Source organism: Mixophyes fleayi, chromosome 6, assembly GCF_038048845.1.
Source record: "Mixophyes fleayi isolate aMixFle1 chromosome 6, aMixFle1.hap1, whole genome shotgun sequence".
In the NCBI taxonomy this organism is placed as follows: Eukaryota; Metazoa; Chordata; class Amphibia; order Anura; family Limnodynastidae; genus Mixophyes; species Mixophyes fleayi.
This window is the reverse complement of record NC_134407.1, coordinates 203,910,833-203,937,973: the sequence shown is the minus strand read 5'-3', so window position 1 is coordinate 203,937,973 and position 27,141 is coordinate 203,910,833. Positions and strand designations below refer to the sequence as shown.

General features: G+C 40.9%; 1 protein-coding gene across 1 annotated transcript; it reads right to left on the bottom strand.

Moving 5' to 3' along the window:
• Nucleotides 1-24,831: 24,831 nt before the first annotated feature.
• LOC142095242 (E3 ubiquitin-protein ligase TRIM39-like) lies at nucleotides 24,832-26,630 on the bottom strand. The gene has a single exon (XM_075178147.1). The coding sequence runs from the start codon at nucleotides 26,572-26,574 to the stop codon at nucleotides 25,249-25,251; it is 1,326 nt and encodes a 441-aa protein (XP_075034248.1). The 5' UTR covers nucleotides 26,575-26,630; the 3' UTR covers nucleotides 24,832-25,248.
• Nucleotides 26,631-27,141: the final 511 nt, after the last annotated feature.

The window sequence follows — 27,141 nt, the reverse complement described above, 5'->3', positions numbered from 1 at the left end:
CTAACATAGGAAAGGGTTTGCAGTCTTTGACTTTGCATGGAGAAGCATATTTCACGAGTATCGTGGTGGCAGAAGTAAATCAATTTTTAAACTGCATTTTAGAAACATTTTTTCCACATTAATGGACCTGAAAACCCAAATCTAGACTTTTAGTTCCAACGCTCATGCCTGGCTCACAACTGCCGAGACTGGACTGGTGATGTGGTGATTTGCTCTTACCTTTGTGGCCCAGTATCCCCCAAGGCCGCTGAGAATCACACAGCTGTCTCTGCAAACTTTTTTTTCACAACAAACACAGATCATTTATTGTATGCTTATCTCCACCATGGGACTGGCCAATGGCAATGGTAAATAGCTAGCTAAACCATCAGGCGCAGATGTCCTCCACCCATGTGTGCTTAAGGAACTAAGTTCTACAATTCAAGAGTGAGAGGGAATTACAGGAGCAGGAACAAGGTAAGAGAGTAAGAGAGGAGCAAGAGAAGCACGATGTGAGACAAAGGAGAGAGCAGATAGGGAGGGAGAGAGAGAGAGGGGGATACCTGTAATGAAGATAGGGACACATAGGAGTATAGAAAGGACACAGATCAGAGAAAGATAAAGGGTAACATGGAAGATATAAGGGAGATATTTTAGAATGTTTTATTATAATATTATGGAGATATAAGAGAAAATGTAAGTACACAATGGAGAGGTGGAGGGACACAGAGGAAAGGTAATTAGACACAGAAGAGTTGGGGGACACTGGGTGAATAGCCTTACATCATTTAAGATGTTTTATATTATCCTATATAGTGTTAAAATGCATCTAAAATTAATTTCACTATCAAAATTCCTAAACCTTCTGTTGGTCTAGGCGGCGCCCAGGCCCCCTGCCGTTCATTTGAAAGTCGAAGTTCCATACCAACACTTCTAAATTCCCACTTCGACCACTGACCTACAGAGAAAGCAAAGCGTTCCGGCTGCCGGATTCACCTATTTTAAATAACATGCATGATTGCAAAATTAGAAGTTTAAAAATTCGTTAGATATCATATTGTAAAACGAATTACATTTTACTCGATACGCATTCAACATGGTTCAAATACCATAAATCTGCTGTAACCCAAAGCAGCCAATAATATATCAGATTTCCTTCGTTTCACCTGCTGTAGACTAATTACAGTCCATATCTCATCTCTTCAGTTGCCAAGGGGAACAGCATATCTGTGCGATCAACACTTTGCTTCTAGCAAGGTTGCATAGCAGAACGTGAAACTTTAACTGTTAGACGAAAGCTGTCATGTTAGCCTCACGCTGGTGCACAGCTCTTTATTGGCATAAAATGAAATTGGCAAATAAAGGAAAGCAAATTTCAACATCTATTTCTCTCCCCTTTTTGATGTGTATTTCAATTGGTTTTTAGGGTCTTCCAAGATACACTCCATCTGCCACACCCGGCACGGTGAAAGAATGTGAGCCCATGCTTTAGAGGTTCATCCTGTAGGTCTGGTGTATATTATATCCAGAGATATACTAAAGCCTAAAGTATTTCTGGGCATTGAGAGGCTGGTCAGGAAAAGTAAAAAGCAGGAATCTATTTAAACTGTTCAAAGAGATCACCCTGGTGTAGACACCATCTCGTTGTGGTAGAATGACCGCCATGGTGTAAGGAATGTCGGAGACGATTTCCTGTTTGATTTAGTATCTCCATGCTGGCTTCTTAAAGGTAGGCTTCTTAGTCAAGGAAATGAACTGTGAGGCAGAGAGTGGAGTTCAGAATTCTTTGTTTCTCTGACTTGCTCAGAATATTCAACATACCTGCAGAAAAACTAGAGTATTAGTCTTGTTTTAGAAACCACAACAACAATTGTAAGTTTTGTGGTTTTGTTACAAATCCAGGGATATCCATAACAATATCAATTTGTCCATCGAATTGAACCTTAATGGACCACAGTTTATCCTGTGTATTAGGAAAATTACCTGACATTTCTTAAATTTTTTCTAATTTGTCTGCCAATAGCGATTCCTGTGGGAGTGCTTTCTCCGATTTTAACGCTTGAACAGCAAAGAACCCTTTTCATAGCTGGATTCAGGGTGTGCGGTACGTCCATTAGAGTAGGCTATCTTTGTATTATTTCGCAGTGCACATGCTCAAAGTGAAGACAAAAGGTTGCGGCTATTCAGACATGCAAATTTTTTTGGCTCCTCATGCATGAACAGGTGTGACGGGGGAGGGAAGGTTGTTCTTACATAGACAATATACAGTAAGGTCGTGTTCGAGCAGTTGCGTATGGATTCAGACTGGGAAGTCATCGCAGATACGGCAGAAAAGGCAATTTTTTCCGCGGGGGGAGGTGTAAGTAGCGGATGATGATGATGACACACACCTAACAACTAGAGATGCTCACTGACCCCCGTGAACTGGTTTTGGTTTTGGATCTGGATTAGCTTCGTGTTTTGGTTTTGGTTTTGGCAAAACCGCCCTCGTGTGTTTTGGTTTTGGATTTTTTAGGAAAAATCCTAAAATATGCTAAAATCACAAATTATTGCTCTTTTTTGTGTTTCTACATTATTATTAACCTCAATAACACTAATTTTAAGTCATTTGCAGTCAATTTTGACCACCTCACAGGTCACAGTATTATTTTCATACACTTTCGGACAGATACTGCAGTGACCTGACTGGATGGTAAGCGACAGAGCGATGACACAAACACACAGCAGTTCCTAGCAAATCTAGGGCACATTGGCGCACAGCAGTGGCAGAAAAGAAAAATCCGTCCCTCCCTCTCATCCCTCGCTATATTTGGGCTTAAAGAGGAATTCAAAACTCCCGAGATCCGATGACGTAACAATGACGGTTTGCCTCGGTTTCGTTTCTTAGGGCCAGTGCCGGATTAAGGGAATGGAGGGCCCTGGGCTAAGGGGGCCTCCATGCCCCCGTGAGGGCCCCCCTCGTGATCCGAGCTGCCCGCCCCATCGCCCCCCCCCCCCCCCCCCCCCGGCACTTACCTCCTTCCCCGGTGCGCTGTGCGCTCTTTACTGAGGAGATCTCGTGAGAGTGAGACTCACAAGATCTCCTCAGTAAGGAGACTACAGCGCGCCGGGGAAGGACCGCAGTGAAAGTGCTCAGCAGCACTGATCGCCCCGGGGTGCCCCCGCCCCCGATCGATCAATACTGCTGCTGAGCACTTTCAAGGGCCCCCTGGATGTCATAGGCCCCTGGGCTGTAGCCCAGTTAGCCCTATGGTTAATCCGGCCCTGCTTAGGGCTCGCAAAATTACAGAGTCCCCTAAGGTCAGGTGTATTCGGTTCTAGAGGAACCAAGCCTGAGCATCTCTACTAACAACCCGCTTGTAAATAGAGGTTTGCTCATTAAGACTTTAGTAGTTGCTCGGCTATAAATTAGGATTTTCCAAGCCTGTTGTAACAAAGATTAAAAAACCATATCATTTTTGCATAACATGGAAAATAAAAGGTTTTTGTACGCGTTCGCTACACATTCAGAACAAGATGCATCTTCAGCTCTGAGTGTGACGTACATACACTTACATGCTTTTTAATAGCAAGTTACGCTAAAGTCTGCGTTCCACTTCGAATCAGGCCCTAAATCTTTTTCTTTTCTTTTTTTACCAGCCACAAGGAGCCGGTTTGTGTCCTCTGTGCTGACCCTAAACTTTAAGAGTTTAATTTTAGTAATTTTAGTATGGGCCATTAATATATTTTTATAGAGTGATCATAGACCCCCCTTTTCTAGTATAAATACATGTAACCCAGACAGGCTTTGCTCATAATTAATATTTTCTCCTTAATAATTGATATTCTTTTTGTACATTGACACCCATAATTGAAACGTCATTCAGGGCCTCGACACTGTTTTATAAAGGGGCATATGATACTTTTCTCTCTCTGGTGTCTATATCACGTTCATACATGATAATATCCTAATGGCTCTGTGAGCAGCAGGTTGGCATTATATGCTATTTCTAAGTCTATACAATTACACCAATACCCTTCATCCACATACAGTCATCAAGTTTAGAGATACTTGATTCAAGAATAACTAACACAGGCGTGAGTGAAAAACTACAGCACTTTTCAGATTTCATAATAACACTGCAACTTTGCCCAATCTGACCAATTTACATGGAATGTGGTTCAGTACAAGTTTTGCTTTGTAGCTTCATCTAATACCAGCTGAAAATGCTCAGGAGGTTGTGGACATGACCCCAACTAAGGATGAAGTTCAGCACTAATCTCTGGTCCACACCCCAAATTAGAGACAGGTCTAATACCCTGGAGCCATAAAGCTTTATTGCATTTAAAAGTGGAACCTTTGCTGTTTCTTTACTAAACAAAACGAGTTGGATGTATGAACTTCACTTCCTATAGAGGTGCTTTTGACACAAACATTTTACTGCATCATTGTTAGAGGACCCCCCAATCACTACCCTGTGCTGTGGGAGGACTCTGCTCCTTCCACTATATAGCTAACAGTATGTGATTTATTGATGCCTCAATTCCCCTTCTCACATTATGACACTGTCCCAGTTACATGACCACTGTATTTACTTACAGATCAACACACCCATCTCCTGAAATGCCATGTGCTGCTGTGAGAGATCTGATTTTCTGATTGGCTAACAAATAAACAGAAACAGAGGAGCAGGAAATGCAGATGGAATAGAACCATTATAGTCAATACCAGTATAGTACTGTACAATATAATCTTACATAATGTACATACAATGGAATGTTTACAAGCACGTTAGAAAAGGTGTTAGAACTGAGCAACTATTCAGGTTCTTTCAGTCTTTTTTTTATTATTATTGAAATTAAACATAAGCACTATTTGAAAGTTCAACAGTTTTTCAGTACAAATATGGAAAATTATTGAGCCACTCCACCTGCGGTCGTATAGTTCATAGATGTGCCTGGCAGCTGACTGCCAGGTGGACGATCCTCCCCGGCTGTTCTGATTTTGCTCAATGGGAATGGTCGGGAAGCATCCTCTGTCCATCTCTCAGTCTTCAAGTGCGGACAACTGCACAGTTACTGGGTATCCCAGATTCCACCATACCCAGTAGACAGCTCTTAGCATGCTGATTGGTGGATGGTATTGGTCGTAAAAATGGAAGTGATAAAAAAAATATACGGACAATACAGAGAGTAATAATAAATAATATACAAGACAGAGAACATTCTAGTGACCTTCATACAATACAGATAGCACTCTAGTGACCTCCATACAATATACACAGCATACTAATGACTGATATACAATATGGAAAACATCCTAATGACCAAAATACAATACAGAAAGCAGCCTAATAAGCAATATACAATACAGATAGCATTCTATTGACCTCTATACAAGGCAGAGAACATTCTAGTGACCTCTATACAATACAGATAGCACTCTAGTGACCTCTATACAATATACACAGCATACTAATGACTGATCTGCAATATTGGGCAGCACGGTGGCTAAGTAGCTAGAACTTCTCCCTCACAGCGCTGGGGTCATGATTTCAATTCCCGACCATGGCCTTATCTGTATGGAGTTTGTATGTTCTCCCTGTGTTTCCGTGGGTTTCCTCCGGGTGCTCCAGTTTCCTTCCACACTCCAAAAACATACTTGTAGGTTAATTGGCTGCTATCAAAATTGATACTAGTCTGTCTCTCTCTCTCTCTCTGTCTGTGTGTCTGTGTGTGTGTGTGTGTGTTTGGGAATTTAGACTGTAAGCTCCAATGGGGCAGGGACGATGTGAATGAGTTCTCTGTACAGCGCTGCGGAATTAGTGGCGCTAGATAAATAAATGATGAGGATGATATTGAAAACACCCTAATGACCAAAGCACAATACAAAAAGCATCCTAGTATGCAATATACAATACAGAGATCCTTTTAGTAAGCAATATACAATACAGAGAGCATTCTAATGACCACTATACAATACAGAGAGCATTCTAATGACCACTATACAATGCAGCATCCCTTGTGACTGATATGGATACAGTCGGAACAAATGCCTTATTCTTTTTTAAAACGCAAATAGTGTGAAAGTTGCCATCAGACTTGTATCAGGTCCACAATGTCTCAGTAAGCATCATCTCTACTAAGACTTTTTGGAAACTGTTTTAAAAACGGATAATGTAACTTAACGATGGAACAAACGAGAGACCTACTTTTGACTCCTCCCTTGCCAAAGTGCAGTGAAACCGCACAACAGATGTGCAAAAAATGTATGACTGTGCTCAATGTATATGTGCACCAAGGCATCCAAAAAATAGTTACAATTACTTATGAACGTAATATGTACTATGCAAGTTTCTGCATAAATACCCATTAAAGAGTTCTTTCTCGCTCTCTGCCATATAGTTACCCATTCGCCAATATATTTGTTTTTTTAGACTTGGTAGGTTAATAAAGAGATTCAGGCCTCTTTATAAGCGGTACAAATCTCATATGTACACAGACACATCATTTTCTGCTGTCTGCCTTAGAAGGACATATTTTTTAAATAATAATTCTGTTTGGCTTCAAACCCAATGAATCGTCTTCGTCTCCATCGCAGAATTCATTTTGTAGTGTTTTTTTTCAACTTTTATTTTATTTCATTTGTGTGTAGTGGTTTGCCATTATCCGTCAGATTATTACGAGTGCACGCCTTGCTGAAGAGAGACCATTCCTTTCTCTGCGGGACGCTTCGACTCCTGGGCCGTGTTGAATCACTTCAAAGTACTCATGTCTTGTTTTCCGTTCTGAAGATTATAGACATGAACATAAGTTTTCTAACGCTCAAATAGCTTTGGAACCTAAAATGATGTTGCCTGTCTCTCTCCTTGACATGTGTTAAGGTAAAGAGAGCATCAGCCCAATTTAAAAGAGCTATTGAAGTGAATCAGTGGGATTGTTGCTGTGTTTTTGTTTTTTTATTGCAAAACAACACAATACTGGATAAATAGACATATACGGCTAAATTCACGTATGGGGAAAAAAACGAATGAGAAAAATAGCTTTTTGTTAGAAGTGGAATTCAAAGAAGGATTTTGCTACCTTAGCTGTAACTTTTTAAAATGTGCCTTAAAAGGTGGTATAGCTTAATTTTCACCAGCACAATCGTAGTTTACTGTGAATATTGCAATAAAATGTTTGGCTTATGTTCTGAATCTGACTGCAAAGTAATTATTTTTTAATGATCAATGAAACACTATTAATAAAAAATATATACATTTGTCTCATAGGCTTCTTTCATAACATTACACAAGTTCATACATGCAATTTTGTTAGCTTTATATTTGTAGAGGATTGAGGGGGGGTTTCCAGGCACCAGGAAACCCCCCCCCCTCCTCGGTTTGCCTATGGTGCTAGGAGTTGGCAGAGATCCCTATGGGCCTGCTTCACGGTTGGACAGTTGTGTTGCGTATCTTGCGTGATTCTGCCAGATACAGACATTACGCCAGTGAGCGCAATTGCAGGCAATTCATATCCGCATGCAAGTGATGCATGTCAGTAGCTATTAGAGAACAACTGTATCCAACTAAGATATACTGTCTAAACATTGTATATACAGTGTATATATTTTAAAATATTTTTTTAAGATTATTATACTATGAACAGTTGTTATTTTACTTTCTGATAAAATAAAAGTTTTGTGCGTTCTGAACTTAAATTGAACGTACGCATGTTCCAGCAGTCTGTTATGTGTGTTTTTGTACGGCAAATACTGCTTAGACAGAGCCTCTTTCTTCCCATATTCAGATCTTAACTTATCTTGAGATACACTTGGATATGAATATGGGTGGAACTACAAAACAAGTTGCATGCTCTTTTTGAATACAGAACTTACATCCAAGTTGCTTTTGGACATGAATAATCATCATCATCATTTATTTATATAGCGCCACCAAATCCATAGTGCTGTACAGAGAAAATTTGTCACTCACTTCAGTCCCTGCTCCTTTGGAGTTTACAGCCTAAATTCACTAACACAACTAGAGATGGGCAGGCTCGGTTTCCTGAAAACCAAGCCCACCAGAACTAAGTGGATCCAAGTACCGAGCCAAGTCGGCTTGGTACTTTCACGCCAATTCGGAATCCAAATCGAGGCAAACACCATCGTGACATCATCGAATCTCGAATCTTGGATCTCGCGAGTTTTGAAATGTATAAATACCATCCTCCACGGCGATCTGGCGCCATTTGAGAGAGGGATACAGAAGGGGTAGGATAGTTTGAGAAAGAGAGTAGGTGTAGTGTACAAAAAGTGTAGGGTGTTATATACACCCAAAGACAAGAGCTCCATTGCTGAATTTGTCATTGCTGAAATCCTAATATATCAGTGCTTGCAGTCTTTTTTTCTTAATTTGCACTAATAAGTATAGGGTCTTATATACACCCAAATAGAAGAGCTGCTTTGGTAATTTGGTCATTGCTGAAATAGTCATTTACAAGTCATTGCAGGCTTTTTGTCTCAATTTGCACTACTAAGTGTAGGGTCTAATATACACCCAAAGACGAGTGCTCCATTGCTAAGAGTCATTGATGAATAGGAAGACAAGCAGACTTGTCTGTAGAATTTGCAGAAGAGCCTCATTGCTCCATTGCTAATTGTAATTGCTGAAATAGAAATTATAGGCCTGGCTGGCTTGGTCTAAATCTGCAGTTACATTTTATATCACCATAGCTCACTCAGAAACAGAAGAGGTGGCAGGGTTCAGTGCTGAAACAGAAATTGTAATAATAGGACTGTCAATGTTCTTAAAAGTCTCCAGTGACATTGTACTGTGCCATAGCTCATACAGAAACATGAGGGGTGAGATTGTTGGTGTCACACTCCAGTCTCAGTCATGATGATACTAATCCCTCCACCTCATGTGCTAAAGCCTATGTTCAAGTGCATAGTGGTTTTAGTCAGGGAAACAAAAATATAAATAAAAAGCTTGTACCTTTTTAAAAAAAAAAAAAAAAAACTCTCTAAAAAAGGTGAAAGTTTACTGTAGAAAAACACAAAATTGCCAACATGCCATTCTACCCAAAATATTACCAGGCATACCAGCATCAGGAAGCTCCCTTCTCTTAGCTAGATTTCAACACCTGCTGCAATCTACACTGTCATCATATTCACTCTCATCATTGTGTACTGTCACAAAAATAGGTAGTACTATTTCAATTCAAAGTCACATTACGTTCACTCTTGCAGCTGTTCCAAAAAATAGTAACTTACATTTATATTACTACATTAATTGTTTGTGCAGTCCCAAAAAAGAGGAACTGCGGTCTTAACATCTATGTTGGTTTTAGACGTCCATCCGGTGTCCGCCATCTGTGCAGTTGAATTCAGACCTGTCGAGGGTGATATATTGTGGCCCCGGTACCAAATTGGGTACCGGGGCCACTCCACTACGCAGTCCAGATAGATGCGTATCAGATATTAAACTACATTCAGTGTTGGGGGCAAATCCAAAAATAATTAAAATGCACTGTCATGATCGAAAACAAGAGGTATTGACACGCTAGAACTCCACCCTCTATATGCTGCAGAGGATGGAGGAGCAGCCATATGTGCAGTGGAATTGAGACCAGTTGGAGGAGGTATTGTGGCCCCGGTACCAAATTGGGTACCGGGGCCACTCCACTACGCAGTCCAGAAAGCTACCGCGGTGCAACGTTTTGGACTAAAAAGAATATTGTGAGGTGTGAGGTGTTCAGAATAGACTGGAAATTAGTGGAAATGATTGTTATTGAATGTTATTGAGGTTAATAATAGCGTAGGAGTGTAAAAAAAAAAAATAAATAATGTATTTTAGTGCTTTTTATGCTTTTTTAAAAATAAATCAGAACCAAAACCTTTCGTCAGGTGTTTTGGCAAAACAAATCAGAACCCAAAACCTCAAGCTAATCAGAACCCAAAACCCAAAACACTAAAAGTGCCCGGTGCACACCCCTAATAAAACTAAACTTTTTTCTTCAAATCGATTAGTTTATCTATTCTAAGAACCCTCCTCTATCAATAATGCAATAATGGCCTCTTTATAACAGAACAGATCTATATTCTTAAAGCCAGGGCCTCAACCACCCCCTCACCACAGCCTCACATCCCATGATTTTGTCATCTCCTGTTGCCTAATCTATGCATCTATGTTCAGTCTCAGTAGAGCCCAGTGAACCGTAGGCAGTTTTTCCCAGTGGTTCAGGGCTGCACTGCTGCGCACGTAGCCTGGGAAGGGGGGGGGGGCGAACATGCGGGCCAATTGGGATCTGCAAACTCTCTGCTATTGGTCGACACAGTCATCCGATACCGGTTTGCTTATCTTGTAATAGCCATTGCCTATATCCCATAATATTGCCCTTGGGCAGATGTGGCCAATGTTGTGGCAATGTCCCCATATAGCTATAGGCCCCTAGCGGTTACTCTGTCTGCCCCTATTATAATCCTTAACTGTGTACCAGCCCCCCCCCCCCCCCCCCCATTTCCTTAGGACCCCTGCTAATAGCTACTTCATAACAACCAGATTTATCTGAATTAAACCTCTTTTACCAAGCTGTTTGGTTCTGTGAAATAAATCTAGCTATAGCCCAAGCAATGGGTACATTGATACTTACCACTTCCCATCCTTGGCATGGACAATGATATCCATTCTGTGGTGTCTCTTTCAAATTTCTTGCCATATAAGATGATATTAAGCAGAGAGAGATGCATAGCCATAACAGTTCTAGTAAAGCCGTCAGATCCAGGGGTAGCAGAGTTCGTAAGTGACTTGATCGTCTGGGAAATTGCTTCCTCAGTAATGTCCCCATTTAAAGCAGCATCCTGGGCATTCATAAGACAGGGCAAAGCGCACGTGTGTAGGAAATCCAATATTTTGTTATGGTGAGGCTCTGAGGCCACCAAGGGGGCCTGAAGGTTATGCAGTGAAATGTAGTAGATCCAAAACCTGCCTACAATTGATATGGGGTCATATAAAGGGTGTTGCGATGAATCCTTAATTGAAATTATTCTTTTACGAGTGCGCTTGTTCTGTAGTTTACGAGCTAACAGTGTGTCTGCTTTCTCTTCTTTCTAAAAAGAAATGTTGCTGTAACCATTGGAGAGCTTTGGCTGCTTTGGAAGCACCCAATTTATCAGGCTGAGAACGAGAAGCTTAATGCTAATGGATATTATTGATGGAGAGCATTGAGGATTTGGGTCTCTGAGTCCTTTACTGAATTAGTAAGCTGTTTATTTTCATGTTATGCTGATAAGCTGTCCTCTAATAGTGGCCTTATGGGCTTCCCAACGAATCATAGGGGTGCATTCAATGTGTTCGTTATCATCATCATCATCATTTTTATTATATAGCGCCACTAATTCCGCATCGCTGTACAGAGCACTCATTCACATCAGTCCCTGCCCCATTGGAGCTTACAGTCTAAATTCCCTAATATAGACACTCACAGACAGACAGAGAGAGAGAGACTAGGGTTTTTTTAATTTTTGATAGCAGCCAATTAACCTACCAGTATGTTTTTGGAGTGTGGGTGGAAACCGGAGCAGCCGGAGGAAACCCACGCAAACACAGGGAGAACATACAAACTCCACACAGATAAGGCCATGGTTGGGAATCGAACTCATGACCCCAGCGCTATGAGGCAGAAGTGCTAACCACTTAGCCACTGTGCTGCCCACTTTGGAAGTCCGTAAGGGCCTGACGTATTTTCTGAATATTATCCTTTTATTTAAAAAAAAAAATTGCCATTCAATCTCCACTTACGAAGCAGAATGAAGGGAGGCAGAGCATGTAGCAGTAGAGAAATGGCAGAATGTCAAGTCAGGACACAGAGAAGATTTTGGCTGGGACCATGAGCGGGTAGTAAAAGGGTCCATTAAAAACATATCAAGTCTAGAGTAGGTCCCATGTGGGAAAGAATTATGTGTGTAGGTTCTATCTAGAGATGGGCGGGTCCGGTTCTCCGAGAACCGCCGAACCCACCCGAACTTTGGGTATCCGAGTACCGAGCTGAGCAGCTCGGTACTCTCCCGCCCATTCCGAATCCAAATCGAGGCCGAACGTCATTGTGACGTCGTCGGATCTCGGGGCTCGGTTCTCGCGATACTTCAACTTTATAAATACACGCCTCCACAGCAATCCATCGCCATTTGACAGAGGGAGAGAGCAGGGTGTAGTCATAGGCTAATTAGAGCAGGGACAGAGAATACAATATTGTTCTTGCAATTGCTCTAACCAAAATCGCTAGTGCAGAGAGGAGGATAGAGGTTTATTATTTTTTCTTCATATTTGGCACTCCCCAGCGCTTTTAGGGTGTCCCCCATAATTGTGCATTAATATTTCTGGCTGTCAAAAGTCATATCTGTCAGCAGTATCTACTAAATAATTTTTAGCACTCCTCAGTGCTTTTGGGGTGTCCTCCCTAATTGTGCATTAATATTTCTGGCTGTCAAAAGTCATATCTGTCAGCAGTATCTACTAAATAATTTTTAGCACTCCTCAGTGCTTTTGGGGCGTCCTCCCTAATTGTGCATTAATATTTTCTGGCTGTCAAAAGTCATATCTGTCAGCAGTATTTACTAAATAATTTTTAGCACTCCTCAGTGCTTTTGGGGTGTCCTCCCTAATTGTGCATTAATATTTCTGGCTGTCAAAAGTCATAACTGTCAGCAGTATCTACTAAATAATTTTTAGCACTCCTTAGTGCTTTTGGGGTGTCCTCCCTAATTGTGCATTAATATTTCTGGCTGTCAAAAGTCATATCTGTCAGCAGTATCTACTAAACAATTTTTAGCACTCCTCAGTGCTTTTGGGGTGTCCTCCCTAATTGTGCATTAATATTTCTGGCTGTCAAAAGTCATATCTGTCAGCAGTATCTACTAAATAATTTTTAGCACTCCCCAGTGGTTTGCGCTCAGGATGGATTCAAAGCAGTCCACATATGATCTGAATGAGCAACCAGGTTCTGTCACCAGTCCTGATGTTAGTGTTCCCAGTACGTCATCTGGCCAAGGCGATGTCAAACAACAGAGTGTTTTCAAATTAGTGCAAAAACCAAAAACCAAAAAAAAATTTACTGTATTGAAGCGAAAAAGAAGTGTAACTGAGCAAAAGTTAAGTGACGATAAAAAAAAAATTGCAAGCATGCCATTCTACACATGCAGTGGCAAAGAGAGAATGAGGCCTTCACCTTTGGCTATTAGTGGCAGATCCCAAAAAGTTACCCAGCCTACAATTGGTGCACAACTACTGTTACGCGTCAAAGCCGAGCTGCAAGATAACAGTGAGGCATTACAGGAGAATATTTGCTCTGATTCACAAATGACAACAATCCCTGTGGAGAGTCCATCCAACAGTGGGATGTCTAATCGTGAGCATTCTGCTGATGTGTGCCTTAATAGCCCGAGTGTAGCCGGTGATACCCAAATTGAGGATGCCACTTTGGAATTAGAAGAGGATGAGGGGGAGATTTGTGTAGGCGACGAGGGCGCTAATGATGATGTTGATGATTATGATGCAGACAGATACCAAATTGCCTTTGTCCATTTCAATTTATATTGTACAGTATATAACAGCTGAATTTATTAGTATTTTATACAAGTGGAGGGGGGCCTAGAAAGACAGAAACCAAACTGGCTTTCTCCATGTCAATTAATATTGTACAGTCTATAACGGCTGGATTTTTTGGTATTTTATACAAGTGGAGGGGGGCCTAGAGAGACAGAAACCAAACTGTCTTTCTCCATGTCAATTAATATTGTACAGTCTATAATGGCTGAATTTTTTAGTATTTTATACAAGTGGAGGGGGGCCTAGAGAGACAGAAACCAAACTGGCTTTCTCCATGTCAATTAATATTGTACAGTCTATAGTGGCTGAATTTTTTGGTATTTTATACAAGTGGAGGGGGGCCTTGAGAGACAGAAACCAAACTGGCTTTTTCCATTTCTTTACATATTTAACTATAAGTGTAGGGTGTAATATACATTCAAAGACGATGGCTGCATCGCCAATATGCATAGATGGAGAGGAAGACAATCTGTTTTGTGTGTAGAATAGGCCTACCAACGAAGAATTAAACTGTTTTTTTGCATGATTTATTACCTCAACAATTAGATTACTTGTCTCTAAAACAGTTGGAGCACTAAATTGGGTTAATTTAGGCCCAAAAACATGGATTTTCCCCAAAAATAGCAAAACAAAACCAAACAAAACCAAAACCAAAACACGCAATGGCGGTTCTGCAAAACCAAAACCAAAACCAAAACACGACGGTAATCCAGATCCAAAACCGAATCCAAAACCAAAACACGGGGGTCAGTGACCATCTCTAGTTCTATCATTGGAATACAGGACTCCCCAAGAGTCATATAAGTTGTTCTGAGAGATCAAGGGCAGTAATTTACGACTTACACGTGCAGAGTAAGCTGCGAGCGGTCTAATTTAAGATCCTAGATGGCATTGAAATCCCCACCCACCAACCCTAACCCTGTTGTGAGAGTTGGGAGAACAAGTGTGTGAAGAACTTACTTTGCACGGATATGATGAACATAAAATATCACTAAAGTTATAGGATGTTGTGTTAGAAAACCAGTCGGCGTGAGATATCGAACGCTAGGATCTCCATAAGAGGTATCAAGCGGTAACAGAAGAATGGATCATTTTTCATATCTGTACTCAAAAATATTTCACGCTTTGGTTGTACAACAATACAGCAGGTTAGGGCATACTAGCTATACAAAATTAATTCCATCTGTTATATGAAACCTAAGTACATAGCGGTACATTTTGCATATTGTGTCAAGCTTACTGTTTTTTGCCTATTTTTGGACCAAACTGTTGGCAAAAGATACTAAAATGTTCTGAGGATTGAATCACATGAGTTTCATTGGTATCTACTTCTCGAGGTCACAAATGTTCTCAGTCTGTACAATATCCTGTCAATTTGTTCTTATACGTCATATTGCAAATTTTCCTCAACGATGATGGTTATTATAGGATATACTTCTCAAACCTTGCAACTACTTGTATTTCGAGTTAATTTGACTTATAGCCACAGTAAATTGCTTTCTCTATATGCAAATCAACTCTCTAAACATGCCGGCAGCCACCTATTGTATTACAGATATGATGGACAGAAAACGTGAGGTTAAATCACTGCTGCCAGCATAACATTCCTGTAGAATCTTATTACAATCTTGTTTTACGGGTAGAGATAAAAATATCTATTTATTTTGTTATTGAGAAATTCTAACATGTATCAGCTCCGGAGAACACGCTGTGATATGCTGTTTGAATTGGTGGTTCTCCATTTTAAGCATTAATATCTATAAATAACTGGGGAACAATCTCTAAGCCTCGCCAATAAGCAACAGTGGTGAAATCGTTTCCATAGATTTGCGTGAGATGGGAGTTGAGAGGTGGTTTAACTAGTGCGCTCTGCATTTCTTAAAGGGCTTTTCCCTTCAGAATATTTTACTTTCTTATATGCACTCCCTTGCGACTTTTGCTAAATTCATAATTTCTCCTTTAGTTTGCTTTTGTGTTTTTTTCAGTCATGTTTTTATATTATCAGACAGTGTGGTTTATTTTAATTGCCCTGGGATATGAAATAAAGTTCTGTGTGCGCAATTGTCAATCAAAGGAAAAGTCTGATTTATAAATACATATCTGAAAAAGCTGAGTAAGAGATTGGAAAGACAAAGCTATGAAATTATTAAATTGGAAGCTTTCATTTGAAATGCCCCTTTTAGTTCATGTGAGACAATTATATGCTGGGATGCCGTGAGGTGGGAGCAGGGGCACTGAGAGGGGGGGGTACTGATTACCGGGGCTCGGGTATGCCAGGTGGCCCTGACCCGCACTGCAGACCACTGACATTTTGTTTTTGTTTTTTTGTGCTTCTTTACTTCTTTATTGTTTTTAGCGTTTCCCAGAAAAGGGGGGTGTGTTCAAGCAGGCAGTCTATGCAGTCCACACTTAGGCTGTTACATTGCATACCACTAAATGTGGCAGTGTCATTCATTCATAGAATATTGTACGACATTATGTAGTACAATATTCTATGAATGAATGATGCCCTCGCAGTAAGTACTATGCCATGTGACAGCCTATGCACGGACCGCATAGGCTGCCTGCATCCATCTCTGTAGGTAGTGGCTCGATCCCATCAGAGTCACTGTGACAGCAGGTCATGTGACAGCAGCAATCAAATGGTACACAGTGCTGGAGGCTGCTGTAAAGCCTCCTGTTTCTGTGCTGTCTCAGATAGAGAAAAGGGGAAGAAGAAGGGGCAATGTGATAGGGAGGGGGCATGTGTGTGTAAATTTACTTGGTAGAGGGTTTGTGTGTGTGTAAAGCATGTGGACAGAGGTGGCATGTGTGTGCAAAGCTTCTGGGAAGAGGATGTATGTTTGTGTAAAGCATGTGGGCAGAGGGGGTATGTTTGAGTAAAGCATGTGGGCAGTGATTGGGCACTTGTGAGTAAATCATGTGGGCAGAGGGGGGCATGTGTGAGTAAAGCTGATGGGTATTTCTGTAATGAGAGTGCTACAGTGTTCCTTCCCTAGACTACGGGAGCCCTCTAGCACCAATTCTATGTATCCTCTAATGAGGATATATATTAAACTATGCCTTGCCTTGCGCTTTTCACCTCCTAGTCACGCCCCCAAAGGTATGGCCACACCCCTTTGGCGCCATGCTGCGCCACGTAGCGACGGCACATACGTTTTCCTTCTAGTTGACTATAGGGGGCCCAATGAAGTTGCTGTACTGGAGACAAAAAATTATCTTGGGTGTCCTTGGGGTGTGTGTGGGGGAAGGGGTGCAGGTAAAAAGTTCCAGAGCTCTGGTCTGCCAGTGTAGTGGGAGGAGATCCATGAAGTTGGAATATCGGGGCCCAAAATAATGCAGAATTCAGGTTCCATCCATTCAGTCAGGACCTTTTTATGTAGCTAGTGAAGATGTGCATCCAATAACTGTGAGGTAGACCAGCCTCTGCCAGCGACCTGATCTAATAACTTATCAAGTAATCAAACAGTCAAACAATTTATCACCTCTATTTTATCACTCCTGATTTATTTTACCAGTCACAAACCACAGTTTGCACCCTGGTGACTTGGAAGTTTACTGTAAGGGAACACACAGGATTCCAGCCTCAATCTCGCTCTCACTCATCCCTTAGGTGACAGATTTAACTGATCCCTTCCCCAACACAGGCACATACTTCCTCCCATCTGCCACCATCTACACATAAGGCCCGTAGAACACCTGACTTATTTACCCAATTGCGCACATTCTGCACTTTGATAGCAAAAATAGCTAACACTTCCCACACTTCTATTTAAAGGGTTAAGCCATATTATGTGATGTTAGCATTTTTTAGCAATATTTTTAAAAAATTTTATAAAAATACAGATCCAAAACCAACATCAAAACCAAAGCACATGAGGGCGGTTTTGCCAAAACCAAAACCAGAACACGGGGATCAGTGAACATCCCTACTATAGACGTGCACATAGTTTCCTATTGAAAGTCCAAGGAGCAGCTTCAGTAGTGGCATAGGAATAAGGGTTTCAAAGATACCAAAACGCATAAGGGTCCAGAAGCTACGATGGCCCAAGGTAGACATGAATTGGACAGACAAGAGATAAGGGGACGGGTGTCAAGGGAGAAGAGAAGATACAAGGTGCAGAGAGTGTAAAGGGGACCAGTACTGTGTCTCAGGGGGCATTTAAGTTATACTGCTGACCATTTGAACATCATGCTAATGCTAAGGCTGACATATAATACTTAGCAAACTGTCCTATAAGAGTTAATCATGTCTGCAAAACTTGAAAATCCTTCCGAAGACAAAAAATACACCATCAAGCATTCCCTCTGTTCATAGCACATTAGCATCCATGAATTAACAATGCCAGTCCTCTGTTTGATCTTTTTGGAGCTAATATTGAAATATTTTGTTTGTATCAGAAAACAATGTCTGTGTGATATGATTTCATGGATCTAAAATGTACCCGCATGAACTCCAATAGATTTTATTTGCTAATCCTCAGCATGGCTTGCTCGAGCAGTACCATTAGTTTATACGAGCTGCCAATACCGCTCTGCTGCGTACTTACATACAGATCCAAAGTGAATTTTTAAAATCCTGAGAATAATCACAATCATTCCTGCCAAGATATAAGGTGAGACACATTTATTCAATTGGCCCAGGGTACTGTTTTGGTCTTCTCAGTTTAAAAGTTTTAAATAGAATTACCAAGCAGACTGATAGTCTGCTTTCTTTATTCAAATGTTTGTAATTTTTGGCAAAAGCACATGGAAGTGACCCCTACACCATAATTCTTGCCTTTCCTTTGATAATTTCTAAAAAAAAATATATATATATATTTTTTTTCTTCTTTTATCGGAATATGGCGAAACTCATCCCTTTAAATGTTGGCAAGTTGACAGGTCTCGATTCACGCTATCGTTTTACATCGCTGTCAAATAAACAATTTGGAAACAAGACAGAGAGATTCAGTTTCCCGATCACAGAACACAACTCTTTGTGATTTTGGCTTAGAATGTCTGGAATATCTGTATCTTTCAACAGTTACGTATGAGCCCAATAGTTGGAGATTTAACACTGGCCTTGTGTGGAGATATGCAGTACTGCACTTTAGCCTAACAGCGAAGTGATCCATTAACACAAGTAAACACCAATTTATTTATATTTTACAAAAGCGTGATTTGTGCAGCCTGTGTTTGCAAAGTGCTCTGCATTGCAATATTCAGTTTCTATTATAGAGGTGTATATTTAAACATGTCTTTTTTTTGCATGATGGATATATGAACTTTGTTTTCCTATATAGGAACATTTCACTCATATATTTAGTTGCTGCAGTTTGGCAGCTGTGTCAAAGTCCTGTCAATGTTCTAACGCTCTGATTGGCTACAGTTTGGTCTGGTCCAATGATGAATGCTATAATGCCCAGACTGGTTCACAGGTTGGTCCTATTCTTGAGATTATTCGTATGCTCTGATAGGCTGCAGATTTTTTTTAGCCCTGTGAATATTCTAACACACTGATTGGTTACCGGTGTGTCTAGCCCTGCAAGTGTTATAGTGGTCCTATTGGTTACAGATTGATCTAGTTCTAATACACTGATTGTCTGCAGGTTGGTCTAGCCCTTACTGTACATTGACTACACTCATTCCCCTCCCTGTTCCGCCGATGAAATCAAAGGCTAGTGGAAGGGTCCTTTGCACTCGACGATGAATTGGATGTTGCTGCCCTCACTGGCATATAGTCCGGTTCTGGGCATGCACAGAGCGATCTTGCTCTCCCCCCAGACAGGATTTAAGATACTTTCCAGCCACCATTACTTAGCTCTCACACTTCAAGTAAGTTAGAATCATCATCATCATCATCATCACCATTTATTGACATAGCGCCACTGATTCCGCAGCGCTGTACAGAGAAGTCATTCCCTGCCCCATTGGAGATTACAGTCTAAATTTCCTAACATACATACACACAGACAGACACAGGGTCAATTTTGATAGCAGCCAAATAACCTACTGGTATGTTTTTGGAGTGTGGGAGGAAACCGGAGCACCCAGCGGAAACCCATGTAAACACGGGGAGAACATACAAACTGCACACAGATAAGGCCATGGTTGGGAATTGAACTCATGACCCCAGCGCTATGAGGTAGAAGTGCTAACTACTTAGCCACTGTGCTGCCCCATATAGAATAAGACAGTCATTACGATATATATATATAGCAATTTTTCTCTTGACAATAAAGTATTTTGCATATTTCACGTTATTGATGTACAGAAAATTGCTGGTAGGCTCTCAGGTGACCATGAAGTGTGCTGCTTAGCGCACAATAATATCCACATTAAAGGCTAATAGTGGGAACTTATTCTGCTATAGCAGCAAGTAAAATGTATGTAAAGACATTGTCCTTTTTCCAATGATTGTCTAACACTTAAAAAGCAATAGAAAAAATAATTATACTACAATTCATCAGATAGAAACATTAGCTAGTTTGGAAACACATGTTTTGCTATCACATCTGTCTCAGAAGTAGAAGTAGAATTAAGACATTTCTAGGGAGCTATGGCACCAACTCCACCATTACCTAGGTAGAAAAGAAGCTCCTCTGCCACATGTGATATATTTCTGCATCCAGATTATAATATTGTTTAATCCACAATATCATAACAGAGTGAATGGTAGTTTTACTGTTGCTTGTTGTAGTGTAAAGTATGAAATATTTTATGTCTTATAAGGTGTAAGATGTTCTTCAGATAAGGAGTTTGGCCATCTAAGATGGAGGTGTCAATCTTGAAATAAGCAACATGCTTCTTACACCTCCACTGTAGGATTCCTCCCCCTCCTCTATGATTTCTACCACCTTCTCTGTGAAATATTCCATCTCCTCTGTGATGTATTTCACCTTCTCTGTGATATATTCCACCTCCTCTGTGATATATTCCACCTCCTCTGTGATATATTCCACCTCCTCTGTGATATATTCCACCTCCTCTGTGATATATATCCAACCATTTGTGATATATTCCACCTCCTCTGTGTAATGTGCCACCTCCTCTGTGATATATTCCACCTCCTCTGTGATATATTCCACCTCCTCTGTGATATATTCCACCTCCTCTGTGATATATTCCACCTCCTCTGTGATATATTCCACCTCCCCTGTGATATATTCCACCTCCTCAGTGATATATTCCACCTCCTTTGTGATATATATCCACCTCCTCTCTGATATATATCCAACCCTTTTTTATCTATTCCACCTCCTCTGTGATATATATATATCCAACCCTTTGTGATATTAAAAGTCTTATGTCTGATACCTTAACCTCTTTTACCTTCTTCATCTTATTCACTATAACCTTAAAGTAACGACACAAGACTTGAAGTAGGGCACAAATAAATGATTTATTCTTAAACATGGTGGAGGTGAAATAAGCAGTCAGACCGACGTGTGCCAGGCAAAACCCAACTGTCCTAGCATATCCTTAGGACTACTCACTGGGGAACAACCAAACCCCTGGGTTCACGTGGGAGACCAACCAATCAAACCCCGGGCACACATATCTACCTGGACGGGGCACCACGTCCTGAATCTACCGAACCTGCCCCTCCTCTGGGCTATACGGGAAGCAACCACAGGTCAACCCACAAGGGTGGTGCCTGAAACCGAGTCTAATAGCCGATTCACTCGAAGGAAGGCGGGTTCACCATGCCCAATACCGTAAATGTGCGCCCAAACCACTGGCCGTCAACTGTACTGCTTTTCCGGCCATAACTCATCCGTCTTCGCTGAGAACCATGCTGTCTCCAATGCTGATATCAATCATCAGAGAATCTAGTCGAATCCTTTATCTCATCCAACGAAACAGGGAGGGTGGGTGGGCAACTTCCAGATCTGCCAAGGCCTGAGCAAACTCCGCCCATCCAACTTATAGCCCTATACCCCTCCCCTATGACTACCACAAAGTTAACTGTTAACACTCCAGAGAATAGTTCAGTTAAAGATACAGCAAAGCTTTTATTATCCTTCGCTCCTATGCAGATCTCAGTTCTCAATTCCTCCTCCTCTGTGATATATTCCACCTCCTCTGTGATATATTCCACCTCCTCTGTGATATATTCCACCTCCTCTGTGATATATTCCACCTCCTCTGTGGTATATTCCACCTCCTCTGTGGTATAATCCACCTCCTCTGTGTAATGTGCCACCTCCTCTGTGATATATTCCACCTCCTCTGTGATATATTCCACCTCCTCTGTGATATATTCCACCTCCTCTGTGATATATTCCACCTCCTCTGTGATATATTCCCCCTCCTCTGTGATATATTCCACCTCCTCTGTGATATATTCCACCTCCTCTGTGATATATTCCACCTCCTCTGTGGTATATTCCACCTCCTCTGTGATATAATCCACCTCCTCTGTGTAATGTGCCACCTCCTCTGTGATATATTCCACCTCCTCTGTGATATATTCCACCTCCTCTGTGATATATTCCACCTAATTTCGTTTTTCCCTGTACTGCGCCGCGGACACCTAGTGGCGCCCTATAAATAAAAATTAATAATAATAATAATAAAGATAGCATGAATTCTGCAATTAACTGTTCGGTGCCATGAACCGTACACCATCTGTATGTTTTATGACTGTGTTAAATACTATGTATACAGTTAAACATTTTTTGTGTAAAACTCCACAAGGATTTAGAGATTGTTCATTTGGAATTAGAGCAGATTGTGATTCCATGGGCAGCACAGTGGCTCAGTGGCTAGCACTTGTGCCTTACAGCACTGAGGTCATGAGTTCAATTCCTGACCATGGCCTTATCTGTGTGGAGTTTGTATGTTCTCCCTGTGGTTGCGTGGGTTTCCTCCGGGTGCTCCAGTTTCCTCCCACACTCTAAAAAACATACTAGTGGGTTAATTGGCTGCTATTAAATTGACCCTAGTATGTGTGTTTCTGTGTGTGTGTGTGTGCGTTAGGGAATTTAGACTGTAAGCTCCAATGAGGCAGGGACTGATGTGAGTGAGTTCTCTGTACAGCGCTGTGGAATTAGTGGCGCTATATAAATAAATGGTGATGATGATGATTCCATATTCTGGTGCTATTTGCCGGTGGGATGTATTACTGACCAAAGTAGACCAGAGTTAGGCACTGTTCTGAAATCTTTGGCCCCCAGGCTGTTTTTCAATCAGCAGTACAATCACCTCATATTTCGCCATTTAGAAAGTAATTTTATTATTACTTCACTTTAGTATAAGCAATTGATTGTGTAACACATCTAAATCTAAAGCAGAGTAAAATGCTGCATGGTATTTCCATGATATTGCTGATTCATTTCCTACTGTACTAATCACTGTTTTAAAAAAACAAAACTTTAAGAGTATGGCCACACGGGCATATTAACATTAAATAAAATACTATTTTTATTTCCACCAATGACATATTTTGATTTAGAAAAGTACTGGTTTTATTTTCCAAGGGAGACCCTAAGGAGACACCTGAAACACCAATAGGTCCAGGGCCTGATTAAGGGTTCAGCTCGCCCTAGACTAATACGCTTGTAGTGCCCCCTTGCCATCCACGCCAAACCAATATGCGTTAAGTAAAAATTAACACCCCCCCACACACACACACACACATACACACAAAAATGTTTATGTTCCCATGTTTTCGAAAACTCAGCTCCTCTTGGCTATTTTAAAGGGTCACAGCAATCTTTGTCACTCATTACATTTTCATTAAAGTCAGAACTGTATTGCAGAACGGAGGCGTAAATGAGCGCTGCTGTGGGTGAAGACAAAAAAGGGGACGGGGGCTATCACACCTGTTGCCATCCTTGCTTCTCCTACTCGCTTATCCTCAAGCACCCGCCCGAGGATGTCTCGTTGTCTTCAGCCTTCAACATGAGAATACGTCAAGATTAAAACTTTACTATATTTTTCATTCATGCAGGGGCAAACGCAGGATTTGTAGAGGGGGGTTTCCACACCACACGTGGGCGTGACCAGCGTGCATGGGGGTGTGGCTATAAATTTAGACAGTGCTCAACTGCTCTCCAACTCCTCCTATCCTCATAATATACATGGGCAATGCTGCGTGCACTACTGTTAGGTGCACGCAGATCTCCCTTTTCAAGCTGAGCTGTGTGAAGCAGGGGCAGGGTCCATCCACCTCAAGTATACAGTGCCTCAGGTTTGGAGGGGGTTTCCAGGCACTTGGAAACCCCCTCTCGGTTTGCCTATGTCATGTTTTGTTTTTACTTTGAAGAACAACCATTCTCTTATATTTTAAATTTAATCACAGTTTATACCTCTCCTTGTCACAATTTCGCTCCCCCCAAAATGTTGCCATCCCCTCCCAATAGCCTTACGCCCTAGGCTGTATCCTAGGGAGTCTATTGGATAATCAGGTCCTGAATAGGCCTCCCCTATGTTCAGAACTAATAGATTCAATGCAAATTGCATGTAATCATAACTAGTACAGCATTTACCATTAGATCTGTCTTGCATGGACCTACTAGATGTGCGTTACCTAGGCTGATGAGCCTAGTCGAAAATAGGATCTCGACAAGTAGCTATTACGGACTTCAAATTGAGCCGCGCGATGCGTATCAGCGAAGACTTCCTGTCTACGGGTTGACATAGTTCAAGGCGGTGGTAGGAAGATTGCATAAACTGATGCCTCTTGGAACATCTGTATTGTATAGAGGTGAGTCGACCTATATAACATGACTTATAATAGCAGAAAATGTGCAACTTGTATTAGTCCCCAATAATGAATGGGTGTACTAGTTATTAATAATCAGTCATGAATTTGCCTGAGTAATAGCATTCTTGTTCAGTCCCACCATCCAGCTACCCTTCACAGGGGGGGGGGGGGGTCCAAACTTACATGAGCGCCGTTTTAATCTGTCCTTTATAATCCACACCAGAAATGAAGTCCCAGGTCCAAACATATACAGCGACCGGTGAGAATGTGTTAACACATGTTTAGGACTTAAAACATAATAAAAGTAATTTTAAGATAATACTCTTATTAAGAAGCATCATATTTAAAAAGGCACAGATATTTTTAAAAAATAATCATAATAATGAACAGGCTCATACTGTGTTTTGCTGCTAAAAGGGCAGTTTAATTATTGATTAAAATGCAGAGTTTCACAGAAATATGCTAACATGTAGAGAGCAACCTTGCACTTTAATTAACATGTCACAATTTGTTGATTCTTCTATTGAATATATTCACAAAACAGATTTACTATATCATAACCATAGAGTTACTGTATATAATCGATAGCTTTATTGCAAAATATAACGCTATAATTTTGAATGTTTTGCCTTCACTTCATCATCTGTGGTAGGAAATGTATATAGTTTTAATATAATGCAACTTTTCAGCTACTTTATGTCATTGCGAAAGGTTAATTTGTGTTACATTATTGTTTTTTGGAAGGCTGAATAATTTGCTTCTCTATACAGATTGCTTACACATAACTCAAGGGTATATTTACTAAACTTCGGGTTTGAAAAAGTGGATATGCTGCCTATTGCAACCAATCAGATTCTAGTTATCATTTTGTAGAATGTACTAAATAAATGACAGCTAGAATCTGATTGGTTGCTATAGGCAACGTCTCCACTTTTTCAAACCGGCATTTTAGAAAATCTAGCCTTGAATGCTAGTGTTAGATTAAAACAATGGGTCATGCTGATCTAGGTCCTAGCTACATATGTTTAGGCAGCTATCCCATACACCAAATGCAGCATGAAGGGGCTCAGTGAAGGTGGCAGGGAAGGTGTGTAAGTGTCTGATCGGGTCACACAGAGCATAAAAGGAGAGTTTCCCAGCATCATAGTCCAGATATATTCCCACTTTCTTACAGCTAGCAGATTTCTGAAATAAATCAGTATATTTTTTATTATGCATCACAGAATACAACCCATTACACCCTCCCAGACACCAGGATTTATTATTGTCTCCTATGTATGACTGTTCTCCTTTCCTGTCTATACTATGATAAGATATACCAACCCTCCAGTTCCCCAATTCACTGGTCTCTACCTCCCAGTAATGTCGCCCTGAGGAAAAGCTCCTGGTGCTTAAAACTTGATTATACTGAAATCTTTCTGGCATTTTGGGGCGATTTATTTTTCTTTCTGATGATTTCACAATTTTCAAGGGGCCCGACATATCTAGAAAAACACCAGCTGTTTGTGAATCAAAAAATATATCCGAAGCATTCTGCATATAAAGCTTTTCTTTTGCACCAGTCATAATATCAGATAAGCCCTTATATAAAGTCACTGAGATCAGACCCTCATCCAGATCACCTTGGAACATTTCACCATATCTCCAGTTGGCATTATTCCATTCCACATTAGTGTCATAAAAGTCAGTGCTATATGTTTCAGCTCTTTGTAAGAGGGTTAGTGCATCAGTCATGTTACACAGTTCCTCGATGTGACAGGTCTTAATGGACAGCTCGTCCTTATTTATTTCCAACTGCTGTATACATTCTAAGAGTGGATGAGAAATCAGCTCTAGCTGCTTGGAGATGTCCCTCAGGACTTCATTCTCTAGGATATCCAGCTGTCTCCTTATACCCTGAAATACAGCAGTCACTTGCTTTGTTACATGATCATTTTTGTATTGTAGTCTGCTCTTTTGTTGCTGCAGACTCTGTATTTCTTTTTCAGCCTCCTCTTTCTTTGTAGACATTTGGGCCAAAATATCCCTCAAACTTTCCTTCAGCTTCTCAGATGCTTCAAAGAGAGATTCAACCTGATGTTCTCTGTGGTCTTCAGCCAAAAAACATGACTCACATATGCAAACACCATCTTCTGAACAGTAGTATTTGAAGTTCAGACTGTGGATGGGGCATTTTCGGTTCCCCAGGACATAGGTGGGTTCATATAAGACATGTTCCTCTGACGTGCTGTGGGCTCTCAGGTGATCATTACACAGAGAAACTTCACAAACCCGACACGTCTTAGCAGCAGGAAAAGGAGGATCACAGTACGCACAGACGACCTCAAACTCCGCCATTGCTGAAAGCAAAAACAAGAAGCTAAATGTAAAATCCTTTCTGTGTCAGAAAACCAGTAGGACTTGTTTTGCCTCACTGTTTATACAGATAGTAAAGATTCTATCACTCTGACTTCAGTCTTTGTGCAATTAACCCCTTATGCTGTCACTCAGAGAGATTTTGAAAGGATGGAATTTTCAAAAGTGGTCTGTGGAACATTAGCCTCATTCTATATCTGGTAGTGGATTATTATAGAATTAATTTGTCCCGGCTTTGTGTATTCTGCTAAATACGGGATTTGCAAATACAATGGGAATAATATCTATTTATTTTTTTCTCAAATTGAAATAGGCAATTCATGGCTTTTATTTGTCTGCTTACAATTGGACAGTATAAGGATAAAATGAGAGATATAAAGTGTAGAGGTGGCAGAGGGAGAGAGATGTATAATGAGGGATAAGAGAACAAGAAATCGAATAGGGACGGGAAAAACTGGAAGAAAGGGCAGAAAAATAGACAAGATTGTAGGTGTAAAGAGAAAGCAGCCATGAAAGAGATGGGGGGGGGGATAGTAAGAGAGGTGGAAG